This window comes from Orycteropus afer, unplaced genomic scaffold (assembly GCF_000298275.1).
Source record: "Orycteropus afer afer isolate SDZICR_OR568_19922 unplaced genomic scaffold, OryAfe1.0 scaffold00123, whole genome shotgun sequence".
NCBI lineage: Eukaryota > Metazoa > Chordata > Mammalia > Tubulidentata > Orycteropodidae > Orycteropus > Orycteropus afer.
Window position 1 is genome coordinate 5,137,559 of NW_006921710.1, and position 20,894 is coordinate 5,158,452.

General features: G+C 44.5%; 1 protein-coding gene across 1 annotated transcript in view; it reads right to left on the reverse strand.

The window, feature by feature from the left end:
- Window positions 1–332: 332 nt before the first annotated feature.
- NUP188 (nucleoporin 188) overlaps window positions 333–20,894 on the reverse strand; it is a 60,190-nt gene continuing 39,628 nt past the window's right edge. Inside the window, exons 16-44 of the mRNA XM_042781453.1 lie at window positions 20,460–20,612; window positions 20,140–20,266; window positions 19,779–19,866; window positions 19,611–19,687; window positions 18,755–18,869; window positions 17,458–17,578; window positions 17,271–17,337; window positions 16,626–16,754; window positions 16,153–16,292; window positions 15,188–15,294; window positions 13,470–13,676; window positions 13,222–13,391; window positions 12,485–12,554; window positions 12,009–12,076; window positions 11,412–11,607; window positions 7,611–7,688; window positions 7,227–7,312; window positions 6,814–6,959; window positions 6,378–6,559; window positions 4,731–4,931; window positions 4,446–4,538; window positions 3,063–3,221; window positions 2,647–2,784; window positions 1,870–1,944; window positions 1,544–1,780; window positions 1,297–1,428; window positions 941–1,014; window positions 672–801; window positions 333–509 (exon numbers count right to left, since the gene is read on the reverse strand). Coding sequence (XP_042637387.1) covers window positions 333–509; window positions 672–801; window positions 941–1,014; window positions 1,297–1,428; window positions 1,544–1,780; window positions 1,870–1,944; window positions 2,647–2,784; window positions 3,063–3,221; window positions 4,446–4,538; window positions 4,731–4,931; window positions 6,378–6,559; window positions 6,814–6,959; window positions 7,227–7,312; window positions 7,611–7,688; window positions 11,412–11,607; window positions 12,009–12,076; window positions 12,485–12,554; window positions 13,222–13,391; window positions 13,470–13,676; window positions 15,188–15,294; window positions 16,153–16,292; window positions 16,626–16,754; window positions 17,271–17,337; window positions 17,458–17,578; window positions 18,755–18,869; window positions 19,611–19,687; window positions 19,779–19,866; window positions 20,140–20,266; window positions 20,460–20,612 — 3,743 coding nt within the window. The remainder of the gene's footprint in view (window positions 510–671; window positions 802–940; window positions 1,015–1,296; window positions 1,429–1,543; window positions 1,781–1,869; window positions 1,945–2,646; window positions 2,785–3,062; window positions 3,222–4,445; window positions 4,539–4,730; window positions 4,932–6,377; window positions 6,560–6,813; window positions 6,960–7,226; window positions 7,313–7,610; window positions 7,689–11,411; window positions 11,608–12,008; window positions 12,077–12,484; window positions 12,555–13,221; window positions 13,392–13,469; window positions 13,677–15,187; window positions 15,295–16,152; window positions 16,293–16,625; window positions 16,755–17,270; window positions 17,338–17,457; window positions 17,579–18,754; window positions 18,870–19,610; window positions 19,688–19,778; window positions 19,867–20,139; window positions 20,267–20,459; window positions 20,613–20,894) is intronic.

Consider the following 20,894-nt stretch of genomic DNA (forward strand, 5'->3'; position numbering starts at 1 on the left):
CACATGGCATTGGTCCCCCTGCCTGTCCCCTGGGTGGGGGTCAAGTGCTGTGGGGAATGCTCAAAGGAAAGGAATCCACCTCTGGGGTGTTTTTAACATGAGGGCCTGAGTACAAGGGACCCTTGGCTTTCCATCCCTGCTGTTGACCTCTTGATCTGTTACAAAAATAATGCCATTGGGCGGGAGGTTGGAGTTGTGGCTACTCTGTGGAGAGGGTGACAGGGCTGTGCTCAGGCACAGGTGCGCCCCGCCAGGTAGGCCAGCAGCACCCCACTGCCCAGGGCTGTTGTGCAGGCTGGTGGAGAGTGGTAAGCAGGCAGCGCGCTACTGCTCTATCTCTGCACATGCCGGACGAAGGCCTGTACCAGCTGGATCAGAGGCTCCTGACTCTCAGGGCTGGCTTTGGAGACAGAGGTGGACTTGCCCTGAGGTGAGGGGAGGACCCCAGTAGCAGGGGAACTAGGCGCTCCCCGGCGGAAGTAGCGTGAGAGGCTGGAGAGCAGCGTGCTCTACAAGGAAAAAGAACAGCTTGATGAAGTCCAGTGCCTCAGGCCAAGGATTTTCCTGGCCTCAGGGTCTGGCCCTGGGAAGTGGGAGGACAGGTAGTACCCATGGGGTTCTCTCTCTGTTAGCCCAGCCCCCTCCATCAGGGCCCTCCTATCTATCCATACCAACTCTGAGCTGAGTTCCTGCTTCATCCGCTGTTTATCTCGGGGGTGGACAGCTGGGTCCCTCAGGTAACGCATTGCCTGAGAGATGAGCAGATAGAAGCAGTTTTCCATGGTAAACATCAGGAGGGACCTGGAATAAATGATGGTTTTTTGGCACTGTTCAGAGGACCAAACTGGCAGGTGCAGGGTGGGCGATTCAGCTGAGAAAAATAGCCAGCCTGGCCGCTTCACAAACACCCCAACTCAGACCAAATTCCCAAAGATCTTACTTTAGTGTTCTGGTCCCTTCCACCTGTGTGGTGAGCCCCACAGCCTGGGTAAGGGGCTCCTTTTTCTTGTCCAGCTGGAGAAAAAGGAGGAATAGATCACAGCAGTTAAGATAAAAATGGTAGTGCTCCCATTTCTTGAGAGCCTCCTACTTGCCAGGTCTGTGCTAAGCAATTTCATCAGCTACCTCATTTTAATCCTCACAGTAATTCTGACAGAAAGGTTCTATCATAATCATTAGATGAAGAGGAACAGGCTTGGGAAGGCTGGATAATGTGCCAAGGTAATAGTTAAAAGAAGTGGGAGACTGGAGGGAGAGCTGTACTAAAGAGCAAGAGGCTGACAGCACCCTACTTACCTCTCCAAGCATGTTCAGGGCCACATTCACTGTGGCCAGAAGTGTCCCGAAGGAGGGGGCCACCTCAGAGTCAAAGGTGGGAGTGGTAAAGCTTAGGGCAAACAGGAAGTTGTACTCAGCAAGGTCCAGGGACTGTGAGACAAGAAAAGATAGGCCAGCTAGGACCCCAGATAGCTCTTAAGGACAGAGCAGAGCAAAGTCTACCAGGCTCACTCCTGGAAGTGAGTGCATAGGGGGTGGCTGGTACCTGATCCAGCAGGATCTGACAGACATCTGGGGTGAAATGGCGCAGGGCTGCCAGAGTCCTACTGAGGATCTTGAGAAGGCCATACTGGACCGTGTGCAAGGCTCTCTGCTTTGACGCCTCTGTGTCGGCTGCTGGCTGCTTGGAGGAGGCAGAGCAGGAGGGGGCAGCCAGGGCAGTGGTTGGTGGCCGCTGGACTCGGGGGGCAACAGCTGCTGGGATGACATCCCCATTTTTGTTCTGGGGAAGAGTCAAGAAATGACAAGTGGGGCACAGGGAAGCCAGGCATGGGGCTTCCAGGGCAGCCACAGGGGGCAGGGTTCAGTTACCTGTAAGTAGTGCTGCAGCATCTTGCGGCTATGCAAGAGGGAGGTGCAGGCCTGGCATAAGTAACCCAGGTTTACCTGAAACACCACAGAAGAGTATGAGGGAAGATTCTCCTGGCAGCAGCCCTAGCCAGCTGACTAGATCAACTCAACAGGACCCTACATAATCCCACTGCTCTCCTCTCCCCTGCTGAGCATCTACTAACAGGTCCCTTCCACATCCTCTAGCTTCAAACAGTCACACCCCCTCAGTATGCAGGCCTGCAAATCCCGGTCATGGGGTCATGTCTGTGCTATTTCTGAGATCTAGCGAAATGCCAGGCAATACTGTAATAGTCCTAAGTAAATAAGTAAGATTGAGGTTATTAATTCCCACTTTAAGGAAGAAGAAAAAGGCTTAGATAGGTGAAGTGACTTGGCCAAGGTCACACAACCAGCAAATAACAAAAGCCTGTCTAACTCCAGAACCTGGTTCCCCACCCCGCCCCAAGTTGGTTCCCAGCTTCAAGCCTTTGCCTAAGGGATCTGAACCAAGGTCTATCTGATAGCGCCCAAGTTCTTAACCTACAAAACTGCCCTTTGTGTGGAGAAAAAAGTTTACCTCTGAGTAAATGACATGAAACCAAACCCTGTGCTCCCTAAGCAATTCCATTTTCAGAAAATAGCCTCTAATTCACTAGAGGTACCCCATAAAGTGTCAGCCACACTGCTCATTGCCCTCCTCCTGTCCCCAAGTATTTCCCAGACCCCTCCAAGAACGCATGTCAGGGGCCCCCCGACCTGGACATCTCGCATGAGCTGAGGCAGGTGGAAGTGCCATTCCTTCATGAAGTTGGAAAGCTGCAGGATGAAGCCCACGGTGTGGTCCGCCTCCTCTAGGCAGGCCAGACTCTGTACTGTCCTCACTGCGTTGAGGCACTGGGAGGAGAGAGTACAGTAGGGAAGAACCTGGATGGCTCAGGTACCTGACACACATGCTCCGCCCTTGTGGGAAGGATAGGTCCTGGGCCCACAGATGCTTGACAACAACAGATGGCCTGGAATTACAACTAAGAAGTTTCTGTCTGTGCCAATTCTAGATCCTTTCACTCATTCAGCAGTTCTAAGCCCTAACCTCCTTAACCACCGGCCTCCTGTATGGCCCAGATCTCCTTTCACACTAACCTCCACCTCTACGATCCAGGCAGCCTCCTTACCTGTAAGGTCCGCTCCTGGTGAACACCCACAAAGTCCAAGGCCTCAGTCAGGAAATTGTAGCGCAGGGTTTTGAGCAGCCTCTCCATCAAGGACATGGACAGGCGGTAGACCCCTGGCCAAGAGGGGGCATCCAGCGACTTCCGAGAGGTGCTAGGTGTCTAAGACACAAACAGCAGGCAAAATCAGGACATGGAGTTACAAGAACCCAGCAGGACCTCAAAGAAGCTGAGGATGCCCATCTACTTGGGGGAGAAAACCTCCTAGAATGGGCAAAACTATATGCCTGGCAACTGGCACTGCTGGAGAGGGTCAAAGGCCACAGCTGCAAGGAAAGAACACTAGGCAGAGATACAAGAATCCTGGGTTCTAGACTCAGGTAGGCCACTAACAAACTATGTGGACTTAGACACGTCACTGCCCTGCTTGGTCCTCACATTCTTTCTCTAAATGGTGTCTGTGCTAAATTTCAAATAGTTCATGATTCTAATACAGTGAGATATTAGGCTGAAGGTGACTCTTAAGATTAGGAGACATCATTTAACTAGAGGAGTCCCTGGGTGGTGCAGATGGTTTACACGTTCAGCTGCTAACCGAAAGGCTGGAAGTTCAAGCCCACCCAGTGGTGCCTCAGAAGAAAGTCCTGGCGATCTAATTCTGAAAAAAAAAAAAGCCAATGAAAACTCTGTGGAGCACAGTTCCATGACACACATAGGGTCGTCGTGAGTTGAAGCCCGCCTGATGGCAGCTGGTTTAAATTTTTGTTTACTAAACTACAAGTCACCAGCCACTCCTCAGAAGGAAGGCTGGGCGATCCACTTCCGTAGTGATAGAGCCTCGGAAACTCAAGGAGGATCGCTGTGAGTTGAAATCGACTCGACAGCATTGAGTTTGGTTTTTTGGTAAACTAGAAGTAACCAAGGTACACAGATGACTGGGTACTGAGTTCCCATTAAGCACTCACACCACCCACTTCCTTCTCCTGTTCCTGGTCAGATGGGGCAAGTATGGAGAAGTCACAATTGTACCATTCCATCTGGGAGGAAGAGAGGAGAGGACAGCTCTCCTAGCTATGCCCTAGAGCCATGATACCAGGGAATTATTCTCAGTCTGACTTGGTACTTTTTATGCCTGCCTATAATACAAAGAATGTACCCTCATCTATATAGGTGATGAGTATAGCACAAATGGTGACTTTCAGTGATTAAGCTTCTTGCTAGAGATCAGTATTGTGAATTTCTCATTATGAGTGTATTAGACATGCTATTAAAGAAGAGAAACATCAGGGGCAAACAAAAGCACTAAGTGGTGGTACAAGTTCACTTTTCAACTGGAACTCCAGCTTGGACACTCCAGCCCTCCAGACACGCCTCTGGCACTCTCACCTGCACCGTTCCATTGGTGCTGAGCTGGTACACACTCAGGAGGGGCAAACAAATGCTCTGGGTGATGCCGGCTCCAGCCACTGCTGTGGCTCCCTGGAAGGGAATGATGTGGAGTAAAACAGAGCCCATCCCTGCACGACTACTGCGGGAGCCTGAATTCTACTCTGTCCAGGGTCAGGTAGAGCTCTCAGGCTAGACCACGGCTTACAGGGAGAATTACAAAGTGTCAGAACCTACCCAGTAAAAGCAAGGAAGCCCCCTCCTGCCCTCAGGCTTGACTCCTACCTGCTGGGTGCAAGCCAGAGTGAGCAGCAGATGCAACGAAGCCTCGGTGAAATGCAGGTTTTGCTTCATGCGAAGGCTCACCTCTAAGGTGGTGAAGAGGGTCGGCAGGATGGGGAGTCTGCGGGTCACCTGCAGCCATGAGTCGCCATCCTCATCTACCTCACACAGCTCCTTAGCCAGGTGCAGGCCCAGGACACACACCTGCTAGGACATGAGCAAGGAAGCAATCCAAGAGGAAGAAGAGAAGGAAGGCCAATATCTTGGGCCTAGATTCCTAAGATCCAAATACCTACATGGTTGTACACATCTTCAGCTGAGCTTGACTAAATCAGGCCTTGTGGTTCCTCCCAAACTGCTCTTCTCCTGTGTCCATTTGATAGGCAATAGTAGCCATTCCATCCATCCTAATAAGCAACCCCTCAACTGACAGGGGCTACCTTTGACAACTCCTTCCCCCAATACCTAAAATGTCATGCTACTTCTCATATCTGGTCACTCTACGTAACTCTATCAATATCCTGAAGCCTAAGTGACATTACCTCTTGCTACACTGGTTCAGTGGCCTCCTAAAGTGGCCTTCCTTCATCCACTCTTAATTTTCTCTAGCCAACTCTTTATAATAATGGCTTATCAAACTTATTTTGACTGTGACTCACAGTAATACATACCTTTTACACTGCATCCCAGTATACACATGTTTACTTTGTTCATTGATCCAAGTGCATATTCTTACATTATACAAAACATTAATGTTTTCTTTTGCCTTTTATTCTACTTTATTTTTTTAAAAAAGTCTAAAACCCAATGAACTCATTTCAAGACCCACAGTTTGAAAAACACTGAATCTAAAGCCCTAGTGGCACAACAGTTAAGTGCTTGGCTGCCAACTGAAGGTTTGTTGTTGGAACCTAACAGCTCTGAGGAAGAAAGACCTGGGATCTGCTTCCATAAAGACTGCAGCCAGGAAAACCGTACTGGGCAGTTTCACACTGTCACATGGGGTTGTTACAAGTCGGAATCAACCCAACAGTACCAAACACCATAGTGCATCCAGAGTGATCTTTTTAAACATCTGATCCTATCCCCTGGCTAAACACCCTTAAATCACTTCCTGTTTTACTTAGGATACAGACCAAAGCACCCTGCCAAGACAGACATCATCTAGCATCCCTTTCTCTAGCCCCATCTCACCCCACATTCCCTACCCTTTGTTCTACTCCATGCCGACACCAGCCTTCCTTCAGGTTACAAGATGCTCCTTAGCCAAGCCTTACCACATACTGCTCTCTCTGTCCAAATATTCTCCCCTGCACTTTGCCTCCCTGGCTCTATTAATCCTTTAGGTTGCCACAGAAAAGGCTCTTTCTCCAGGAAGCCTCCTCTCAGTGCCCAGATTAGGTTAGAACCCCAAGCTGTATGTTTTCCCTCCTTCAGTGTATGTCACAAGTGAATTCCTATGTTTCTTTGCATAGTGTCTTGTTTATAAGCTTTTCCCCACTAGGTTGGGAATGCCATTAGTACAATGACTATCTGTCTTGTTCACTAATCATCACCAGAGTCCAGTACCAGGCCTGGCAGAAGCAGGTACACAATTCATATTTATTGGATGTACACGTGAAGGATAGATTACTTCCTAGGACCCCTCACCCCATCACGCTGGTCCTTGTGCCGAGGCCGAGAGCAATCATCCGTCTCCATACTGTCCTTGTCCTCTGTGGTACTGCCTGATGCCAGGCTATGGCGGGTCTGGTCGAAGAGTGCAATCACCTCTTCTTGGAGGGTCTCACAGACATTAAACACCAGCTGGGAGTACTGGGGGATGTCACTTACTGCAGAACAGACAGAAGAGGGAACAATGCCATGCAACTCTCACTGCACAAATTCTCCTTTCTACACAGGTATTAAGAGGGAAAGTATTTGTGTCACAAGAGCAAATAATGAGGGGAAAAGGTGGGGAAGAAAAATAACTTTCTAGAAGACAAGGGCTCCCAGAGTGAGAACAAGGAAGCCCGGCCTAGGATGGCTGCCAGTGGGGACAGGAAGACTGCTATTGCTACTGCCCCCACTGTGGTCTGCCCCTCACCTCGCATTTCCTTCATCTGCAACACTGTGATGAATGCTGAAAACACCTTGGCCTTGGTCTTCTCCATGAGTTGTTGGTCTGCCTGTAGCACTCCCTCCAGGATTTCCGTCAAGGGTCCAAGAATTTCATCCACAGACCCTAACTCTCTAGAATAATGTGAGGGTACAGAGGGAGAGAGAACACACCTCACATAAAGGCCACAAACTGCTCTTGTCCAATTTCAGGATGCCTACCTGGCAGGCTTCGCCTCCCACCTCTGTGTATCAATCCCATCCCCTATGACAGAAAACTATAGCCCATACTAGACCCAATTTCTCCTGTTAGGTGAGGTATAGGGTCAGTAAAGAGAATTGAGCAGACACATTTGTGGACACTCCCAGCCTCAAGCCCTCCTGCCCAGGCACAGCCCTCACCTCTTCCACTGCCGGAGGAGGATAAGCAGCAGAGTACACATCATGGAGCCAAGGCGGAGGCAGTTCACTGAGGTTGGAACGAGGAGCTGAGGGGAGACAGCAGAGCAGTTAGAATCTGTTTTTTTGTTAGCTGACACAGTGAGAAGATTCCACGGATGGAGAAGAACTCCAACCACTGACTCCAGCTGTGTGCTCAAAGGGATGGGACGGAGAGGAGAGGCCAGGGGCTGCCATGGCAGCAACAGCCTCCCTACAGCAGCTTCAGCTCTCCCAGGCTGAGCCCTCTGATCTGACCACTTGTGTAGCCGGCAGACTTGGAGCTCTGCTATTTGACTTCAGAGACCTTCTGCTTTGAAGGAACGTGAATCTCCTAGACACACTTACTAATGCTTTGGTTCCATCAAGCACTTCAAGAAAGAGCTGGCAACGCACTGCAGAGTCAGTCAGGTGCATTATATCCGCCTGCAAAGGAAAAGAAACAGATTTCTCTTGAGAAAATTTTCTAGACTTTAGAAGCTAAAAAACATGAGATCTGCCCAGCAATTAGTCATGGTCTCCCTGATTATAATGGGTCTTGATGGCTAAGCTATTTCTTTGTCCATCTTTAGACATGGGCAGAATCAAGTCCAGTTTCATCTTTTTATGACTGCATCCTTCTCCTGCTCAGAGCCCTTCAAAGGCCTCCCAATGTATTAGAAATACAAACCAAACTTCTCACCATGGTCTAGGAGGTTCCATATAATTTAGTCCAAGTGATGGTGGTATCACTCCCACTTGGGCTCCTATATTCCAGCTCTACTTGTCTTCTTTCTCCTCCTCAAACACACCAAGCTCTTTTCCACATCTGGACCTTCATATTTGCGATTCCATCTGTCTAGACTACTCTCTTCCACAGATCTTCACCCAAAGGCTTCTTTGTACCATTCAGGTCTCAGTTTGGATATCACCTCCTCAGAGAACACCTATCAACCAGCCCTCTCTCAAATAAATCTCTACAACAGCATCTTGATTATTTCCTTCAAATTATCACAATCTAAATTTGTATTTTTTATTTGTGAATTTGTTTATAATCTGGCTCCCTCCTGTGCCTCTCTCTATGATATCAAGGATCTATCTATATGCTTTACTCACTGTTGTATCCCTGGTGCCTGGCACATGGTAAAGCATTCAATTAATATTCTTAAAATGAATAAAGGGCTGAATGAACGATCAATGTCCTGGACTTGATCAAACAGGTTTCTTAAGAGGAAAGAGGTCCAAAGACTTCTCCAAAAAAGTCAAAAGAGAACCTACAGATTGGGAAAAAATATTTGGTAATAACATATCTGACAAGGGACTTATCTCTAGAATTTATAGAACACTCCAACACCTCAATAACAAAAAGACAAACAATCCAATTAAAAAATGGGCAGAAGACATGAATAGACACTTCACCAAGGAGGATATTCAAGTAGCCAACAAACATATGAAGAAATGCTCACGATCATTAGCTATTAGAGAGATGCAAATCAAAACAACAATGAGATACCATCTTGCTCCAACACTAGTATCAAAGTTCAACAAGACAGAAAATAACAAATGCTGGCAAGGTTGTGGAGAGATTGGGACTCTCAAACACTGCTGGTGGGACTGTAAAATGGTACAACCATTGTGGAAAGCAGTATGGCGATTCCTTCAAAAGTTGGAAATACAAATACCATTTGACCCAGCCATCCCATTACTAGGTATATACCCTAAAGAAGTGAGAGCCATAACAAGAACAGATATATGCACGCCGATGTTCATCGCAGCACTATTTACAATAGCCAAAACATGGAAACAACCTAGATGTCCAACAACTGAGGAATGGATAACCAAACTTTGGTATATTCACACAATGGAATATTATGCAATGCTAAAGAATAATGTAGAATCTGCAAAACACCGCATAACGTGGATGAACTTGGAGGACATTATGCTGAGCGAAATAAGTCAGTCACAAAAGGACAAATATTGTATTAGTCCGTTATTGTAAAAGTTAAGGAAAGGTTTATATATTGGAGGACATTTTCTTTGTTGGTTACCAGGGGTGGGAGGGGAGGGGAGGGAATGCTGTTAGATAGATAGAGATAAGTATTGATTTGGGTGAAGAGAAGGGCAATGTACCAAATGTGAGTGACCAATATGGCAGCACTGAGGATGAGAAAGACAGAGAGAGTTACATGGGCAGTACAGACAACAAATATGAACCCCTTTGCATATACAGTACTGAGTTGTCAGTGAAAGCAAACATGGGTATAGGGATGGATAGATGGGTGAACAAGCTAAACAATTAGGTATGTCTAAATGGAGAGTGTATCCAAGATCATATATAGGGTTGGCAGACAATGGGCCTATAAGTTCATGTGAATGATCAGAATTCCCAGGTGTAGAGTAGAGCTGACAAGGGGCAAGGTTATGGTCATTACTTGGTCACAGCCAGCTACCCAGAGGGACCGAGTAGTTGATCCTGCGGGCTTGGGACCATAGTCGCAGGAGACATCAAGCTCAATTGGCATAACATACTATTCAAAACATTGTTCCACCTACTACTTTGGCGAGTAGCGACTGGGACCTTAAAAGCTAGGAAGCTGCCATCTAGATGCAATAACGGGTCTCTCCTCGTCAAGAAGAAAGAAGAAAACCAAAATTAATGGAAACAATCAGTCCTAGTGACTGGTACACCATCCGATCTGCAACCTATACAACTATGAGACCAGAAGAACTAGATGGTGCCCAGCTACCACTGCCATCCACTTGGAAGGGATGTAGGAGATCCTGCATAAAGAGGGAGAACAATGTGGTACAAAACTCAAAATCATTTGGAGGCAAAAAAAAAAAAAAAAAAAGAAGGTGGGGACCAGGTTTGCTGGTCCAATGGAGCCTGGTGTAACCACTGAGACTATGGCCCCTAGTTGCCCTTCAGGTCTGGAATTGAACCCACAACTGTGGTTTCCAGCCAAACAAAGTACAGGCATGTGAGTTAAACATTTACCTCAAGTAGACAACACGCCCTGGAGAGAACAATCATGGGAGAAGGAAGGGCTGCTTATGCACAGGGAGATAGCTCAGGGTGCAGAAGAGTATGAAGGGATGGACACTGGGAGGAGGTAACTATGGGGAGGAAGTGGGAGGGGAGCTGCTGCATTGTAAATTTTGGTCAATGACATGAGACAAAGTATATGTGAACTGCTGTATGAAAAGTGAGTTTACTCTGTAAATCTTCACCCAAATCCTAATAAAAAAAAAAAAAAAAAAAGAGGAAAGAGGATGGCAGGACTTCCAGAGATACAACACAAAAACTGCTGCCTGGCAAGGATCTAAAAGGCAGGTGACACATAGATGATTCTGGGGAATCAATAATTGTAGAGTCTCAGGGTCCCATGACCACTGTGCAGAGCATGCACTCATATACCCACTCCTTTGTAGGATCAAAGCTCCAAGGATGTGGGAGCTCTGGGTCAAGGGTACATCTCTCTGAAGATGCAAGAATATGCTCAGAACAAGGAAGTATCCTCAAGCTGAAGTTATTAATGAAGTCAAGATATTAATCTGGATTCTCCAGGGATAAACAGTTGAATACCTAGTCCTTACAACACAGCAAGTGGTGTTCAACCACAAAAAATGCCAAGGAAAAAAATGCAAGTTCCTACCCAATGCATGTTAACTTGCTCTAAAACCCAATGCTAAGTAGGAGACCAAGAAACAGTTTCTAGAGCCAAATGGAAATAAATTACAAACTGTTATCTGAAGAGAGTGTCAATGCAGCTGTTACAGTTACCTGCTGGCTAATCAACAAATATTTACTTAGCATCTACCAGGCACAAAGCACAAGAAGGCAATTATACATTTGCATGAGAGGCACACTAAGGAATGGAGCCCCATTAGACCTATCCACGACCACAAAGGAGGCCAGAGGAGGCTTTTATGATGTCTGAAGGGATTTAAAATTACTTCTCTGCACTCTTCCTATGTGTCTCTTGTAAGACCCAACACCCTCAAACATTCCATATTACTCCCAGTCTCTTGGCACAGAACCTGTTACGTTTAGCTCTCGGGGACAAACCCGGATTCATTTTTTTTATCCCAAGGGGCTGTATCTGCTAAGCATCTCAACACATGGTTGCTAGGAAACCAAAGTAAAAACTTGCCCCAGGCGGCTCTTACATGACTGGTGGCAATGATGAGAAGCATCCGCCAGGCAGAAACTAGCATCTGGTACTCTACGAAGGAAGTACAGCTGCTACCCTCTGTTTCAGCCATGTGAACTGCCAAGGACTTGACATATCCTGACCAGTAGGCAAAACGTTTTTCGCTGGAAAATTTCTTGAGTGTATCTTTTAAAGACTGGTCTAGTGAGCCCCTAGAGTATCAAGAAAAAACAAAATACAGTTAGATTTTGATAGGAATGTGATGGGCACAGACCTTTGTTGAGGCAGAGAAAGCAACCTCACATGGGTTTAAAGGCAGATGGCTCCAGGATCAACTCCAATGTATGAGGTTCATACTTCTTGCTCAACATAATGGGTTAGATTGAGTCCTTTTCAAGAATTTCTCCTTCATAAAATCCTGGTCACACGGAGTTTGCTTCACAATACTTCTTTGACAATCATAAATACCGTCAATGGAATGGCCCAGGACATAGTTCACTGGCCCTCCATAAATGATTTCAAACCTCTCTCCTTTGCTTTGGCCCAGTGGTGGACCATCATGATCTCCCCACCCCAACCTTTAATTAAAACCTCAAAAGGGAAAAAGACTCACTTAACAACATAGTATATCTCCAAGCAAATTATCTTCATAATTAGGGCACAGGTTTCCAAGATGCTGGGCTGTGGAGGGGAAGAGCAGAGCAGAAACCAATCACATGGAGAAACCTATTCTCTGGTGTCCGCCTACCCACAATGGAATGGAGCATGGACCCAATACTTGGAAAACAAGAAAGCATTCTCTATCATATGCAAACAGCCACCTGACTTGCTTGCAAGAGCAGAAGTATCAGGTTCACAATGTCTCCAAATGAGTGAAGAGCCATCAACACAGAGGAAGGCATATGCCATTTTTCTTCCCAAAGCAAAACATCAAAGAAAGTGGAAGCAGGCACTTCTTTGAGAACAAAGTTTCTAACAAAGAAAAATTCTTGTTGTTTAATTAGGGCAAGTATCATTTTCTACAATTCACAGCCCAGCCTTTCCACCTAGGGACTTTCAGCCACTGTCTCATCCTTTAACACAGCTTACCTCAGATGTTTCTGAGGGGGGAGAAAGGGTTCCAAACAGTGGGCTGGTTAAATTCTCCCAAAACTTGGGTCTAAAAAGGAAATACATGTTAGGAATCACAATGTTTCTCTCATACAGTCCTATTCTCCTCTCCCTAACTCCCTTCAGTGGTTACTTCTTCATACTTTACCAGTTCCTAACGTGTGTCTCATAGGTCAATTGTTCCTATATATGTAAAGGGTTCCATAGAGAAAATGATTTTTCCTCTTAAGAAATACAACTGCACTTTATAGAGTTGGTCAGTAAAAACCTTCATGATTCATTCTACTATACTTTCCTAAAAGTCCCACAAAGAAGAAAGAGGGAAATAAGGCCATCAGACCCCCATATTTATTCTTTGTAATATTCCTTTCCTTTGTGCCAACAGAGTCCATGAGAATAGCAGTGTTTTGGCCTAATGGTTGAGTCAACCACTGCCATCTAAATACATTTCTACAGAACAATGGGTTTTGATGGAGTTAGCAGAAGGAGGAAGCCCAAAGGTAACTGAAACTTAAAGATGGCACCTGTTAGCAGCAGCATTAAGAGAATAACAAAGAGTAACACTCCCATGTACTAAACCAGGCAGTAAGCACTTTTATGCATATTGTCAGTGAACTATCTCAACAAAGCTCTGAGATAGGAACCAGTGATATCCCCATTTTACAGACAAGGGCATTGAGACTCAGAGGTTAAATAATTCCCAGACCCAGACTTACTTGGTTCTGAGGACCAACATGGCACTATCCCGACGGTCCTGCCACAGGGCATGAAGAAAGGCAATGGCTGCACGATGCAGCAAGGGTGGGCACCAGTATCGATCCTGCTTCTGGGAATCAATCAGCTCCAGCACTGCATGCAGACAACTCCATACCCCAAGGCTGAATTCCTGTAACAGGGGACACGTTAGAGTGTACCTACCTTCACTAGAAGCCATTTCCCAGCTTCATCCCAGGTAGAGGTTCACCTTGGAGCCATCACTGCCATCCTTCACCTCTAGGTTTAAAAACAGTTCAATGAGGCCTGGCTGGGTCTCTACTGCTACTGTAAGGAATTCCAGAACCATGACTTTGATGCGCATGTCCTCAATCTTGCTCTGCAGTCGGATCAGGAAGGCATCACGAATGGCAGCCGCATCACTCCCCAGGCAGGCATACACCGACATGGGGGCCACCTGGTAGAGAACGGGACCCACAGGGTTAGATTTCTGCCTCCAGGCAACCTCAAGAGGCTCTTTCAGGAAGATGATGGAGAACTTCCAAAAGAGGAACAGAAAGGGAAGTATCTGGACACGTAGTTCTAGGTCAGAAGGGACACCACTCCAGGAGAACTACAGCACAAGACACCTAACAATTTACAGGAAATACAGTAATCAACATAAAAAGATGCTCAACCTCTCTCATGACTAAATAAATGCAAAGTAAACATAAGATAAAATGATGATGTCCCTTGTGGCAAGAATATAACGAAAGATTGTTATAATCTTTATGGGAAGGCAATTTGAAACCATCTAATAAAAATTAAAATGTTTGTTTTTATCTATTTTATATTTAGGGACCGTAAACAAAAGTTTACAAAACGCTATGGATAAGAAGAACTAGATGGTGCCCGGCTATCACTGTCAACCACTCGAAGGGGGACCTATGTAGGAGATTCTGGATAGAGAGGGAGAACAATGTGGAACAAAACTCAAAATCATGTGGAAAAAAAAAGGGAAGGGTACCAGGTTTGCTGGTCAGATAGAGGCTGGTGGAACCACTGAGATTATGGTCCTTAGCTTCCCTTCAGGTCTGCAACAGAACCCACACCTGTGGCTTCCAGCCAAACAAAAGACATGTATATGAATTGAACATTTACCTGAGGTAGATACACTCCTTGGAGAGAACAGTCATGGGAGAAAGAAGGGCTGTTTATGCACAGGGAGACTGCTCAGGGAGCAGAAGTGCATGGAAGGATGGACACAGGGAACAGGTAACTATGGGGAGGAAGTGGGCAGGGAGCTATTGCATTGGGGTAAATTGTAGGTGTGTGTGTGAACTGCTGTATGGAAAGTGAATTTGCTCTGTAAACTTTCATCCAAATCACAACTAAAAAAAAAAAACCCACAACTCTATGGATAATGTTCATTGCAGCACTGTTTCCAAGAGTGAAAGAAAAGAGCCCAAATAACTTATGATGCATCCTTTCAATGGCATGCCATGCAAACATCAAAGAGAATGAAGTAGCTCCAAGCCTACCCATGTAGAAAGACTGCAAAATACGGTGTTAAGAAAGCTAGTCACAAAATGATTATGTTACAGCAGAATTCTACTTTTATAAAGAACAAAAGTACACCCAAACACCCTTTAATACAGAAGTACAAATAAAAAGAAATATGGAGCAGTATGTACCAACCTGCTCACAAAGATTCTCAGAACAAGGGGATCATAGGCTACCTTAACTTTCTATATTACATTTATCTGTAATGTTTAAATTTTTGCAATGAATACATATGTCATTTGTAATCAGGGGGAAAAAAAAAAAACCTCATAAACTCACAATTATATTTAAGTGTGTGTATATGGCTATGTTGCTTTAAAAGTCAGAGAAGTCCATGTCAGCTATCTCTCTTGGGAAAAAGCAAGGGTAGTCTCAAGCAGAAAGTCAGTTTTCTGGGGGGTTTTGGTTGGTGAAATGGAATCTTACCGTCGCCAGACGTTTCAGCAGCTGGATGGCAAGACGTGGCAAAGCAGGGTCATGTTTGTGGTAGATGTATTTGGCTAGAACAGCAATGAGGTTGTTTCCATGAGCACCTGAAGAAGCATATAGGAGACAGCTGAAACATCATGTGCACCTGATTCAAGCTCTGTGCGAAGTTGCTATTAAAAAAGGCTGATAAAAGTGACAGAATTTACCCTTAAGTATCTGGGGACCAAAGCAAAACCAGGTAGGTGGCTGTTACTGTCTTTTTTCATGAGGAAACAGGATAGTCAGGACAGAATTTTAGGCAAATAGTTTAATTTGTGAAGAATTAATGAAAAGCAGAAATGAGACAATTTCAATAGGAAGTCTTCTAACAAACAGGTTAGAAAAAGGAATCATAGCAAAGCACTACAAAGAAATGCAAAAATCTTAAAAATCTCAAAATGATAAAGCTAGTAAGGGCCTCAGATATTATCCAAATACCTTCCTGAAAAGGTCTCAAACAGTCTCAAACAGATTAAATGTCCAGTTTAAAGTCCTAGAGTAATAATATAATAGCCAGTACTGAATAGGTACCTGGAACCTGTCTATATGTTTTACATGTGTTAATTTATTTACTCTTCACTATAATCTTACATATTATTACTGTTATTATACCCATTTTACAGCTGAGGATCCTGAGTCAGAGTTGTTTAGAATTGTGCACAAAGTCACATAGCTGCTTGGAGTAAAAATTTGAACCAAGGCAGTTTCACTTTGAACCCATGTTCCTAACTATTATTCTTTCAGCAATAGAAGGCAGAAATAAAGTATGATCCAGTTCTCTTATTTCCACATCTAGGATGGAAATTGATGACTGTTACCAAATTTCCTCACAGCATTAATCAGAAAATACTACTGACTTCCATGAACAGTCAGACACATGCACCAATGGGCAATAAGATGCTGACTAGAATGCAAACACATACCATGTTGTGTGAGAGCTTGTTCCAGGGGGGACACCACATTAGAAGGAGGTTTCAGCCGAATAACATTGTTGGTGACGGAGAATGCCAGTTTCACTGTCTTGATCAGCAGCTGGCCCTGCCCCTGGCCCTCTGCCCCATCACTAGGGTGCCAAATGGAAACCAAAGCTGATTCAGACAATATGACTTCATTCTTAACGTATGCACTCTTATGAATTAGATTCCCACAATAATCCCAGAGTTCAACAGCTTCTCTTAGAGTCCCAGTCCAAACTAAGAGAGAAGAGGAGTCATCAAGTCCTTTTGCTATATGCTAGCCCACAAAGCAGGAAACAGGCTATCTCAGGGCTATGTTCTAGAATGAACGAGATTGTCTTAAAAAGGCTACTTCAAGTTACCTTAAACTAGAAGTCTTAGAATATGCAGTCTTGGGCACAATAAAGACAAAAGGGGGAAAGGTGGCAAGGAAGTCCTACCTTCGGGGTTGAGCTGCCATAACCATGTCAATGGTGTCCACACCAATGCCCATGATATTAATAACTGTCTGTCCTGCTTCTGTGTAGGCCAGACTACAGATGCAGAGAGACTGAAGGCTGGGAGTGTGACTGAAAGATAGAGATGTTCTGAGTTATTAGGGAGTCACCAACTTTATCCTGGAAGGAAAGAGCACTGTCCAGCTGGGCTAGGGTGGCAAACCTAATCCACTGCACATTAATTAGTGATACAGATCAGCTCTCTTTACCAGAAGAAGACACTCAGACCAATTTCCTGGAATAGACTTGATCCTAAAGACCACCCTGAGAAATATTCTAAATGTCGCATCATTGAGTGAAAATATTCACTGAATGAAATCATGATTAGTCCATAAAGTGGAATGCCATGCAACCATAAAAAGACTTCACTGCAAATGAAATGAGAGTGAGATTGTGTGTGTGAGAGAATAAACAAAACATTCCAATGAAAAGCAAATCACAACCTCAAGTGTACTTGTACTGAGTTCTGACTTCAACAAAGGTGAGTTCTCTGCAATGAGATGGCTTTGCAGAGTAGAAGCTTATTGCCTTCCCTCGGTGAACAGCAGCATGCAGGAGCACCAAGCTCTAGCAACTGTCCCTCCCTACCTGTTGTGCAGATCTGTCTCATGGCACAGGTTCAGTATTGCATGGATCAGTTCCAGGATCAGGCAACCTGGATTCCAGGAAAAAAAAAAAAATAGGTATGAGATGGCCTTATTCCAAGAAATGAGAGCAAGAATATCTTTAGAGAACCAAAAAGTCCCCTGGCCTTCCCTGACCATGTTGTCCTTACCAATCTGTTCTCTCACACCATGAGAGTTGTAGCGCCACTTGTGGTAGCTGGGAAGCATCTCCTTTAGCACAAACATGACACAAGGCACCAGGCCTTGGCTCTGGGTACTACCAAGCTGCCCCTACGAGAAACCATGCTGTGAAGACTTCTGCCATGTAAATGCAGGAAAAGTCATTTAGTTACTGAAGATTTAACTCTAAAGTCTTACGTCCAAAGGAAATATGGGCCAGCCTTGGTCATTAGTGAAAAATAGACACATAAGAACTCTAGTTTAATTGAACCCAAGTTGTGAATTTCTCTGGAATTGAGAAAAAAATGAAAAAGACCAATGGGACTATGCCACAAAAGATACTTGCATTAGGAAAAGAGATGACATTAAGTCTGGCCAAAGGGAGATACCTTAAACATAAAGAATATAGGATTGTTGATGATAGACAATGCAAATTTCACTGTCATGATCACCATGACAGCCTTTAACCTCCACCCTATCACTGCAATACCAGAAAAATCTGATACCCAAAACTTGTCCTTAACATCGGTTTAAATCCTTAACATCAGTTTCCCCTTATTTTAAAAATAGGGGCTCTTTATTTATATATAAACAAGCATCTTTATTTATATTCATACTTCTATTTATGATTATTCTTTTTTTAAAATTATTCATTGATGCCCTGTGGCGTAGATATGTGTTGAATGCTTTTCCTGTATGACCCTCTCAACAGCTCCATGAGGTAGAAACTATATTCTTATTTTACAGAGGTTCTTGGATCTGCCCAAGGTCATGCAGCTATAAGTGGTCAAGCTGAAATTTAAACCTAATTCTGTCTGAATACAAAACCCATGCTCTTAACTGCTACACCAGTATTTTTTAAACTGAGCTGTAACTCATTAGTAGATTGTGAAATCAGCTGATGATCACAACTAAATAATAAAAAAAGAACAGAATACGAAGTATCCAAATACATCTTATGCATTAAGACAAGAGTTGTACTGTAAAGCTTTCCTTCAGGAGTACACATACACACATTTGTGTACTGGGGCATGATATAAAATGCACTTATTATCCTGGGCTACAGTCAAAACAGCTTGACAGTCACTTCATTACACCATATGGCTTCTTCAATAAGTCTCCTGAGAATATTAAATAAATTCACACAGATAAAGCACCTGGTACATAGTAGGTACTCAAGAAATGGTTGTCACTGTAACTTCGGAACAAGTGTTCTACTTCCAGACAAGATGACTACAGTAGCAGGTGTCAAGGAAACAATTTCAAAATCATCTGACCAAATTTTACCTTGACAAGAGTGGTAATCAAGCGCAAAAAAGCAATGGTGACTCCATATTCGCCTTGGGGCTGTTCACTGTTCATCAAGAGGTTTCCATAGCCTCCAGCATTCATGCCCTCCGCACTGGGATGACAGAGAGAGAGAGGGGAGAAAAAAAAAAAAATTACAAATTACAAAGTTTCAAGAAACTGTAATCTCAAAGCATTGTTGTACCTGTCTAGAAGGCTCAGGCATAAAGTGGAAAGCTCTGCAAGGGAATTAACCAAATCCAGGCAATTTTATACCCAGGGTAAACATTAAGAACCTGTTTTATTTATGTACAGCTTCAAAAAGCTTAAAGTGAAAAATCAGATAACCATCACGGAAACATCCTTATCTTATAAATAAGAGGGAGCAAGGTGAAATGTTCAGGTCTAATGGTAACTGGTCTACTGGACAAGCTCAAGTACCCATGAAACAAGGAAAAGAGAGTAGCTGTGGCTTAAGAAAGGAAAGTCAATTCCCTGGATCCAGAGACCTCTGGATTCTCTAGGTTGGGAAGTAAATTCCCAACTATCTAAGGTGGTTGCCACTGGGTGAGAACAACTGTGTGCACCCCGCCCCCACCTCTCCAAGAATTTCAAGACTCTGAACCACCAGTGCTACTCTGAAAGAGTGCAACCTTTACACTCCATATCTCATCATCTCCTTTACCTTGTCCTCATTCATCCCTCCAAATTCTAATCAGAGAACAATAGGTAAGGAGCAGACAGAGTAAACAAGGAAAGAGAAACTTCTTTAAAAACTAGTAAACTTAAACTGTATCTGAAATTTACATGGTTCTCCTTAGGGAATATACTACAGCCCCTCTCAGACCTGGCTCACCTAATCATCTGACTCATGTTGGAGACTGGGTGAACCACAAATGGTAAGAAACCTGTGTGACGAAGATCAGTCCAGACCTGAGAAGGAAAGAAGAGTGAAATGTCCACATGTCTTCACAAAAACACCAAGTGTTACATTTTCTGGCAGTTGGCAAGATTGGCATCTCACCTTGGCTGGATTCCGGGCAGCCAAAACAGTCAAACAATTGACACAAGAAGCAATGACATCCACAGGCGGGGAGATCACTGTCGTTAATCTGGTTGGAGAACAGTGCACTCTACTCAGTAAGATGATTAATAGAATTTGTTCCATCACAAATATTTTCCAGTTCACTCTTTACGAGTCCCTCCTTCTCAGCAGGGATGTAGAAACAGGAAAGCCCTCCCCTGGGAGTACCTATTACTCCAGTTTCCCAGGGAAGAATATGTGTTAATTTTCACCCACTAGATGCATGGTCAGGCTCCTGGAAACCCAAGAAAACTACTGAGAGATCTACCATGTAACTGAGAGTTCTCAACCAGAGACTCACCGCTGCAGGAGCATGTAGATGCGGGATGTGATCGGCAGAAGGCAGTCTGCAATTGAGAGATCTGTACTGATAACCTTATGGACCAGATCAATGATGGGTTTAACCCGCTGGCAGTGCTGAATCACATCTGAGAGGAAAGACAGACAGCCTGTGACCTCATGAAAAACAATTCCTTTAAGATTGCTGAATAGTCTCTGAGACCCAAATAAATGAGACGAATCACAATCTTTATGTTCTTGAATGGTTTTGTAATTATGTCTATCCTTTAAGCATGTTCATTTTCCCCTCCCAATACTGATGTCTCCCAAAGCTGACCTTACCTGCAGTTGAAACAACATGAAGCAGCATTTCAATCTCACAGGTAAAGAGGGTCCAACTGCTGTAGGAGTATTCCCAGCGGACCAGATAAGCCCTATCATCCAGCATTACTTGGCCTACAGTGCCCTGAGGTATGCGAAGGTTGGTCTGACCCCCTAAGGAGAGAAGGAAGAAAAACTAGTCTAACTGAACCAAAACTATCCCAAGATCACCTTTTAGCAGAAAAGCAGAATACCGCATAAAGTAAAAGATATTACACAATAGATCGGTGCTCTACTAAAAAAAACATCTGTATGAGTCCAAAGGGCAGCATTTAATCCACAGTACAGATGAGAAGGGGGAGGGAAACTAGAGTACCAGAAATGAACAACCAGAACTAATTAAAGAGGATGTTGACACAATGTGAAAAATGTAACTAATGTCACTGACCAATCTGT